Source organism: Antennarius striatus, chromosome 24 (genome assembly GCF_040054535.1).
Source record: "Antennarius striatus isolate MH-2024 chromosome 24, ASM4005453v1, whole genome shotgun sequence".
Classification (NCBI taxonomy): Eukaryota; Metazoa; Chordata; class Actinopteri; order Lophiiformes; family Antennariidae; genus Antennarius; species Antennarius striatus.
This window is the reverse complement of record NC_090799.1, coordinates 1,754,256-1,764,057: the sequence shown is the minus strand read 5'-3', so window position 1 is coordinate 1,764,057 and position 9,802 is coordinate 1,754,256. Positions and strand designations below refer to the sequence as shown.

Here is a 9,802-nt window from a genome sequence, read left to right as displayed (position 1 = left end):
CTCACACCTTTTCTCCGCGTGTATTTATCTTCATCATTCAGGAAACGGCCTGAAAAATGGAGGAAATGGGGTTTGATCCCATAACCTCAGGTGTGACTTCCTCCTCTCATCCTGCTGAGCTAAACCTTCAGCTGCTTTGATTTGGTTCGGAACTTGTATTTATAGGGTTAACAGGTGGAGGACACATGACCAAAATCTTTCTTCAAGCAGGTTTACAACCAATTCACACTACAATGACAACCTGGGTGTCTTATCTATGACACCCACTTCATCATATCTATGATTAATTTATCTATGTGCATGTTTTTAGAGCCACCAGACACGTGGAGAACATGCAAACTCCTCACAGAGAGGTCCTCAGTGGGATTTGAACCCCAGACCTCCTGGCTGTGAGGCCACAGCGTTACCACTGTGCCACCGTGCTGCCCTGATGGCAGGACGAGGACAACTTGAAGAACAGTTCACACTGGTCCCCTGAACCTCACACTGGGACTGTTCAGAGGACCATGCCAAATTTGGAGGCGGGCCGCATCCGGAGACAGTGGACAGTTTGGAGACAGTGGAAAGAATGAAGTGACGGTGTCTAAACTAAAATAATAGTTGTATAAATGTGTAAAACCATTCCACATGAAACCATCCACGAATTTTTCCAGTTATATCCTGCTTTCCGGCCGCCAGTGCGCTTCAATTCCATTTTCTTCAGTAAACTAAATCTTTCAAACCTGCGCTGGAGTCAGGAATCCACCGGCTTTATCTTCTGGTTACACCGAGCGAACAGAACGAATATTGTTACGGTTTGTTTCGGCAGCGCAGAACTCCAGTGTGACACCGGAGTCACTTCTAGGACTCGGCTAAACTCGGGAATGTTCGTTCCGGGCGTCATATTGACGATGGCAGAATGGCGCCCCCTTCTGGGGGACAGAAAAATGACGAGCCCGCAGACGCCTCTGCGACCTGTTCGGAACGGGAGATCCGAATGCAGTCATTTACTATTTAGATGTGTTTTTTAATAACTTTGCTTTTTTAAAATAATATAAATTCCTGGAATGTTTGCGGAAATTAAATAAGGTAAAGTAAATTTGATAAGGTAAAACGCTAACTGAATTTCATGTAAGAAAAAAAGTTTATTTCATAAAGAAAACATTTATACCTTTTATTTTCGTTAAGATACCGTCACTTCATACTTCATATAATGAACGATCACACCACCTATTTAGTTTTAATGACAATCTTTTAGCTTCCTGAAAAATATTAACTGTTTTATTTCTGCTTAAAACATCTGATCTGCTTTTGTAAATAAAACAAGTGTCATTGTTTTATTGTGTGTGGTCCCTGGTTGAGTTTGCAGAAATAAGTTTATTTCAATCAATCACAGAAAAAATTGACAATCTAAACATTATTAGAAAGGTGATTTTTTTTATTTATTTAAGTCACCCTATAAACATGTATGTACTCTAACTATGTACAATCATTTATATAAATCAGATGGTTACATGGAGGAACTGATCAAAAAACAATAGGAGTATACAGTGGAGGATAAAATACATGTAGGGAGGTGAAGGCATCGGCACAGTCTCTAAGGCGTTGACAACTGTTAGCTTCAGGTCATATTTAGCATTCAGTAGATTTGACTTTACACACACAGGCAGCTGAGGTCTTAACGTGCATCCTGCATCGGCACAGATCTCATAAGGTGAGCCACATGGGAGTCCTAGTAGGAAACCAGGGTGGACGGGTAACATCATAGCGAGCTATGCTGGTGGTAGCATGGTCAGAAGTGTCCCACACTTAATTAAAAACAGACCTGGTTGGATTAACCAGTAGTTTACATCAAAGCATCTTCAGTCCCTCTTATATTTTGTAACTTAAAAGCATTCCTGCTTTACTTTTAAAACACAAGAAGGAACCGAATTCTTTCATTCCTTCTATAATTGGTTATTGGGATGCGGCTCTAGTCTTCTGTTAAAAACGGTGGAGCGAGACTGGCGGCTCAGCAGATGCAGCAGTGCCGACAGATTTACATCCACCACCCACTGTCCCTGTGCACACAAGTCATACCCCCAGTTCTGACTGGGCAGGATCGCTGTCTGTATACACTGGTTTCCAGTTAGGAGGAGCCGTCTTTGCTCTGCCGGATGTCCGCCACGCTCTCTGGAACCCTGGCCACCATCCCGTCCAGAGACTTTGTCAGACAGATCTGGCAACCCAGACGAGACCTGCAGGAATAAGAAAGGATTCAACCCTTTTTCCCTGATCGTATTTCTGTTTTTTTTTTTAAGGACGTTTATCGTGTGTGTCCCTCTTACGTTTCAGTCAAGCCATAAGCTAGGTCTAGCATGTCCATCTCCTCGTCTGTGATTTGTCCCAGGTTCTTGTAGACGTCCTCATCGAAAATCAGATGGCAGGTGGAGCACGCCAGCGTTCCCTCGCACGCTCCTGTGGACGCAAAACATTTACTTACTTCATCTAACAAAAGGATTTTTCTTCATACAGAGGCAGCTGTGTGTGTGTGTTTTTACCAAAGCCATCAAAATCCAGGTCCTCACTGATGACGACGTCTAATAGCGAGTCTCCAGGCGACCCCTTCACTGTGATCTTCTCTCCATCTCTGTTGACGAAGTGGACTGTCACCTTGTTGTCCGACCTGAGAGACAAGAAGACTTTAAATTCAACTTGATTTTTCTACATTTCTTATTTCCATGATAAGAAAGTAAACCTGAAATATTTGTAATTTGCAGATATGTTGGCCCTAAAAGCACACCAGGACCCACGGATAATACGCTTATGACACTTTAATGCCACCTGGTGGTCAGACGTAGTCATTACACCCCAAACCACAGGAGTTATCCAGAGCAAATGAACACTAACTTAAATTGAACATCGCTTCAATGTAAAAGTACTTGTATCACATGATGTTTTTGTGTTGATGTTTGTGCTGTGATATAATCTTTTTGAGATCAACGGAGCCATCAGTAAAGCCTGAGGAGTAGTTTACAGCAGAAGCTGCACTGATCAGCAGAACATCTGTTATCCCTGCCCAGTGGAAGAACATCAAGGACACGACTCCATCCCTGCTGCAGTGGAACATCATCATCAAGGACAACATACAGGGAAGACTCCAGGATTGAGAAACAGATGTGGAGGAGCTTCAAGAGGAGGAGGAGGTCGCTGATGACTGCTGATGAAGCAGTGGAGGATAGCGAGACGATTTTTACTGAACTGAACAGCCCTGAATTCTCAAACTATCTGTGTGAACTTGAACTGAATCAGAAATCAGAATTAGAAATAACACATCTGCTCACATCACAATTAAACATTGTGGAGCACAATTATAAACCTGTCTAGCCCCCGTTCATATATATATATATATATATTTTTTTTTTTTTTTTTTTTAACATGATAGCTCCTGGGGGGTCAGGGGCGTCCGGTCCTGCCTGACGTCAGCACACAGGGACGGGGTCAAACCAGTTTAAGGCCAACCCGGCACACGTGATCTTCAACCTGAGCTACGTCATCACTCATTATGCAATTCAACAAGCACGGCCCTGCCCCCCGTGAAAACCTTGTACCTGCACTGAAAGATGAATCGCCCCGGCCTTGTGGATGGGTGTGAGGTCCCGGTGGAGCTAACGCAGATAATTACCTCTGTGTTGATGTTTGGTAACAGGCACACAATCAACCAGCGGATCAATGTCTCCACGGATATTTTGTCGATCAGTTTCCCACCACATAACTCATTCCAGTCCAAAGCAAGACGTTCGATCAGCTGTGATTAACAACACAATGGTGACGTTTACATGTTTAAAGAGGGCGATCAGCTCCAATTCCTCTCACATGGGGCACCGATAAGAAGTGTCCCCTCGGGTGCTACCTGATGAAGATGACGCCATACTTCTTCTTTTAGTCTGATTTCGTCCCACACACTCGTGTTCTTACGTGGATCATCCCTAACTAAGGTGACCTACCTGAGAGGCGGCGTGCCGGCGGTGAAGCTCCTCTGACCCGCCGGCCAGCTGGCTGCTGCAGCCGTCCTCCGCGAGTACTCCGCTAGCCGAACGTGAGCTAGTCTTCGCAAGGCTGCTACTAAAGCCATCCGAAGCGACGTTACACAAAACGAAGTGGAGAAAATGTGACCAAAACACCGGATCCCCGCACGCAGAGATGGGCAGCGTGCCTTACCGAGAGACCCACGGAGCTAGCTAGCTAGCTAAGCTAGCTTCTTTTATGTGCGAGAAGTCACTCAGTCACTGTCACTTTCATTGCGTAACGAGTAACATGTGGCAACTGCTCTTCTTCCCAGATTAACGAATTAACTACCTGATAACTTGCTATAAAACGAAAAGAAATGTGATGTTACCAGCGGTAGTTCAGCTCTAACTTTAGGAAGTCACCAAGTTATTGTGAGATTCCTTGAATTTCCTGGTTAGAAAAACTCACTTGGGGATCATCCTGTCGGGGTTTCAAAAATAAAAGCTTCCCTGATTAAAACGATTGTGGATACACATCATCCAGATATTTACATAGCGAATCTACATCATAACATATCTGAAGAATACGCGTGTTAAAAATGATGTTGCCCATACGATGTATTTCTTGTTCATTATAAAAACGTTTATTGTCTTACTTTTATTTTGAAAGTTGCGCTAACGCTCTTCCTGTTTGTGGTCGCTAGCTTAATGCTGCAAACGGAAAATACCCCGCTCCTGCACGTGCTTGCTTCAGTTCTGCCAATCAGTGTGAGTGATTGAGTTGATGTGCTCGTTTTGAATTTTGGCGTCAGGCGGGGGAGCGGGGTTAAGAGATTTCTCTCTTCTGGGAAGGTTCAACTGAAGCCATGTGAGGTCACCGCCACATAGCTGAGTATTAAAACGAAGAAACCCCAAAGTGTCGCTCAATAAAGGTCAAAGACCTTTCATTCCAGGACCTTCACATTTCCCTGAGGCCGCAGGGGAGGCGCTCAGGTGTCACATACAGTACAACCTTGGACTCTTGGAATATTTAAAAACGGAACACACCTTCTGTGTTCTGTGACTTAGTTAGGTTCGTAGGTGGTTTAATAGGCTATGCCTGATTAATCCACAGAAACTATTTAATTATTATTATTTTTAAATTGTTCCATTAACAGGATGGACTATTGACGTCACACAAATACACTAGGTGGTGCCAGAGACAGAGGATAATTTATCTACATCCTTCAAGGTCTTTATCAATACTTAAACAGTACTAAACATATGGTTTTCACTGTAAATGAATCTGAAATGACTTCTAAAAATGTAATTTGACTTCCTGTCAGAGATCAACTGTCTTCTTTATCAGCTGAAGGCAAAGTGCATTACATATCAGCCATCAAATTAATCTATAATCCCAATTCAAAGAGTTATTAGTGGGGTTGGGTTTATGAACCCAGTCGGTGACATATTAAAGCCACGTCTTTGGTGTGTGAGCAGTTCATTGTTCATCTCTGCTGTCTCAGGTAAGAACAATCTGTCCAAACCCTGCAGGAGCCTCTGGGTCGAACAGTCAGGAGACGTAGATTCATGATTCTAAAAAGACTCTCTCTGTTTTACAGGATGTTCAAGTTATTTCTCTTGTTCCTGACACTGTCAGGTAAGACCCAGAGCTTTTTGTTAAAGTTAATCATTTCATCGACTTCTTGATCATAAAGTACTTCTTTTATATGAATACCTTGGTTCATTGTTAACACTAAATATCTGTTACTTGGTGATGTCTGTTTTGCAAACCGTCGATTCGATGACATCACAGTATAATAGGTTTTGCCTGTCATTATATATTTTGCTTGTCATGCAAAATAAATCACAAAGAGATCAGACAATCTAAGACAATATAACCTTGTTCTGAAATTAAATATCTTAAAATTTATTGTTTTTTATGCAACGAACTTTTGTTCAAAATCAGCAAATTCATTTCGTAATCTGGTCCACTGTTCACCTTCATGTCATATTTCAATTGAGTTTTATAGCCTCTGTTGTGATGCAGTGAATGTAATCAGAGTCATTCAGGCGTGGACAAATCTGACTTTGACCGTTATTAATTTATTACTTGTATTATGTAAAAGTTGTGGACTATATATTATTCTGGCACAATGATTAATGATTTATGTAAAAGGCCTGCCACATATGTAATTGTTGTTTGTGTATTCAACCATAGCCTCCCTACCTGCATGTGACCACCTCTTAATAACAGTCTAGTTGTGTGACCACAGCCGCTGATGTGTAATAAACATTCTCAGGCCTCCAGGCCGTCCCGCTGCCCATCCCTGGAAGGGTGAGGAAGACGGCTTTGATTCATGGCTTCCAACAAGGCACCGAGCCCTCCAGGAGATTCCTGGTGAACCTGGACACGGGCCTGGTGCAGGAACACATCAGCGAGATGAGCAGGAGAGTGGGTCAGAACCAAAGAACACATCACGAAGACACAAAGTCGTGTCGCTTCAAATCATAGAATTTCCTCCACACACAACCACACAAACAAGTGTCTTTCTTCTTCCAGCTTCCATCCATCGTTCCCTTCAAGATGGAGAGACTGAGAGGAGACCCTTGCTGACGAATGAGGGTGAGGAAACCATGTCGGGAAATTTAAAGCAGTTTACAATTTTTAGCAAAAAATCTCTGGGAGGGGTTGTGATGAATTTCTGTGCAGATGATGTCCATGAAGGGTCTTATGAACCTTTCCATTTTGGTTGTGACTGAAATATTCATCAAGGATACGAGCCCTGCAGAACTACAAACATGGCCGCTCGCTGGTTGTCTTGTCTTGTTGTTTTTGCCTGACTTTAACAAGTGTGTCTCATACAAAGAAAACGTGTCTTTCAGTCCCTGATGATGTTCCAGCAGAGAAGAACGGTGGTGGTTGGGTTCGTGCGGAGGAACCCTCCGCTTCACGTCTCCCAGATGGTTTCAGACAGGGAACCGAACCAAAGATGTCCATCCCAGATGGTTTCAGACAAGGAACCGAACGTTTCATGCCTATTCCAGAAGGCTTCAGACAGGGAACCGAACGTTTCATGCCTATTCCAGATGGTTTCAGACAGGGAACCGAACGTTTCATGCCTATTCCAGATGGTTTCAGACAGGGAACCGAACGTTTCATGCCTATTCCAGATGGTTTCAGACAGGGAACCGAACGTTTCATGCCTATTCCAGACGGTTTCAGACAGGGAACCGAACGTTTCATGCCTATTCCAGACGGTTTCAGACAGGGAACCGAACGTTTCATGCCTATTCCAGATGGTTTCAGACAGGGAACCGAACGTTTCATGCCTATTCCAGAAGGCTTCAGACAGGGAACCGAACGTTTCATGCCCATTCCAGATGGTTTCAGACAGGGAACCGAACGTTTCATGCCTATTCCAGAAGGCTTCAGACAGGGAACCGAACGTTTCATGCCTATTCCAGAAGGCTTCAGACAGGGAACCGAACCTTTTATGCCTATTCCAGAAGGCTTCAGACAGGGAACCGAACCATCCATACACAGGCTGCAAAAACAGACAGCGGCATGCAAAGGGGAAGTCATCAATGGAAACTGCTATGAGTTTGATGCCACACCCTTGACTTTCCAGGATGCTCAGGTGAGACACATCAGTTACAAACCTGAAGTGTGATCTGATAGTTGTGTTTTCAACTATGTTTCCCTGCCTCTACAGATTAAATCTTATTTTCTGTATCCTCTGTCCTCAGGCCAGATGCAACGCCGTCGCCCAGAATGCTGAGCTGGCATCCATCACCAGCGGGGATCTGCATTCCCGTCTGGTCTCCCTGGTGACCGGTGGTGGAGAGAGGAAACCTGTGCTAACCTGGCTCGGAGGAACAGTGAAGGTAAGTTCAAACGGGGTCTTAATAACGTTATCTTACAAGAGAAAGAAGACTAACAGAAAACTACCCATCATCCCTTTCGTTAATGACGGTGAGGCTGGTTCTGTTCTGTGGCACAGAGCGGAGGCCAAGGAGAGTCTCATCAGATACGTTATCACCAGGACAGATTGTGTTATTCTTACCTTGGTAAAGCATTGACCTTTGAACCTGTACTTTAAAATGTTCCATCTGTTTCTGAACGTTAAGCACATGGAGTTTTCCAGACACTTTTAAACAGGAACAGCGTCTCCAGATGATTACTTGTGCGTATTTTTGACATATGAGTGTGTTGGTGTTGCTCCTCCAGAACCAGAAGGCATCCTGGGTCGACGGCTCAGAGTGGAGCTACAGCGACTGGATGCCAGGACACCCCAACATTCACACTGATAAACCGGTCTGTGTGGAGATGTTCAAGATAGGTGAGAGAAGCACAAAAAATAAATAAATTTAAAAAATGCATTTGTTATGTAAAGGTTACGGATCAGAAAAGCTCAGACGATCCTCTGGCTGTCAAGAAAAGATAAGATCTGAACTTATTGGTTTTATGAGTATCTTTGGCTCAAAGGTCGGCCTCTTCTGGGATATATTTCTTCTTTGCATCCAGAGGTGAGTCATAACATCTTCACTCATCTGTCCCTCCGTCTTTTTGCAGACGAGAGCTGGTGGACGGCCAACGATTGCGAGGAGACGAGAGCCCACATCTGCTCCTACCCGATCGACGTGTGATCGGCGTGTTTCTCACAACACCACTGATGAATAAATAATTTAGCATCCAACATCAGCATGACTTTTAATTTCAATTCCAACTTGAAGAAAACCTCAGATTTTCTTTACCTCAGTTGTGGCTGTCACCATTCATTCGTGTTTAAACGTTTCCACTGAAGGCTTCAGACAGATAAACAATGATTTAAAGGACAACATTTAAATTTAGACAAGACTTTAATGATCATTTTCCACTTGTGTATATAAAGCATTTTTGTACAGATTAGGGAGCCAAGTTAAAACTATCTGTTACAATTTAGTACCAGGAAAGTGCAAAAAGTACATTTCAAATACGCTGAAATAAAAATCATGCTGTACATTATATACCGTATTCATAAATAATCACAGATATACACAAATCCATTTTGGTGACAGTCACAGAGAATGTTGCTAAGACACACAATTGTACTGATTTTGAAGTCTTACAATATATATCCTTGGTTCCCGTTGAACCTGGAGGTTTAACTTCTGGAATGCTGCTTTCACAAGTTTTGGTTTATTTGATAAGGGGAGGGGGTGATGGTAATGACTGAAACGTAACTCTGCCCTCGTCACGCTGGGATAAAGGCACTCCATTGTTGCACTCAAACAGTGGACGGTTGTCAGAGTGATAAATGTGGATGGATGGAAAGACAGAACTGATTTATGCACCTTTGACAGAAATCTCTTAAAGAAGGACACAGATTGGTCTTTGCACTCCATCTCGCTGTGCCATTTAAATAAAACTAAATACAAGGGTGGAACCACTAGAGACACCCTGTGTCCAATGCCCCACCCATGATGAAGCCAAAAAGAATCGAGACTTCCAGGATCGGACACACGGCATCAACATGTATGATGAAAATCAAGAATTTGGCTATAAAAATAAACACGCATCATCGGCATGCTCTCACACACGGATAATCAGACACACACACACACACACACACAAAACGGTGCAAAAAAATACAAATCATGCAGTCGTCTACAGGAGCTTCATACTGTGTTTTTTGTGATTCTGATTTTACCGCCGTCACACTCGCACACGACTCCCTCGAATGTGACGTGAAAGTAAAATCAGTCGCTTCACAAAGAGCGGGAAGGAGGATGAGACGTATAAATAAAAGGATAGTCAGAGGCGATGCTGAGTCGGGGGTGGTGGTAGTGGGGGGGGGGGGCTGTCAGGGTGC

At 43.5% G+C, this 9,802-nt stretch overlaps 1 protein-coding gene across 1 annotated transcript; it reads right to left on the bottom strand.

Moving 5' to 3' along the window:
• Positions 1-1,429: 1,429 nt before the first annotated feature.
• LOC137591425 (adrenodoxin-like) lies at positions 1,430-4,407 on the bottom strand. Its single transcript, XM_068309403.1, has 4 exons — positions 3,966-4,407; positions 2,520-2,644; positions 2,307-2,436; positions 1,430-2,216 (listed from the first exon to the last, which is right to left on the bottom strand). The coding sequence occupies exons 1-4, from the start codon at positions 4,091-4,093 to the stop codon at positions 2,108-2,110; spliced, it is 492 nt and encodes a 163-aa protein (XP_068165504.1). The 5' UTR covers positions 4,094-4,407; the 3' UTR covers positions 1,430-2,107.
• Positions 4,408-9,802: the final 5,395 nt, after the last annotated feature.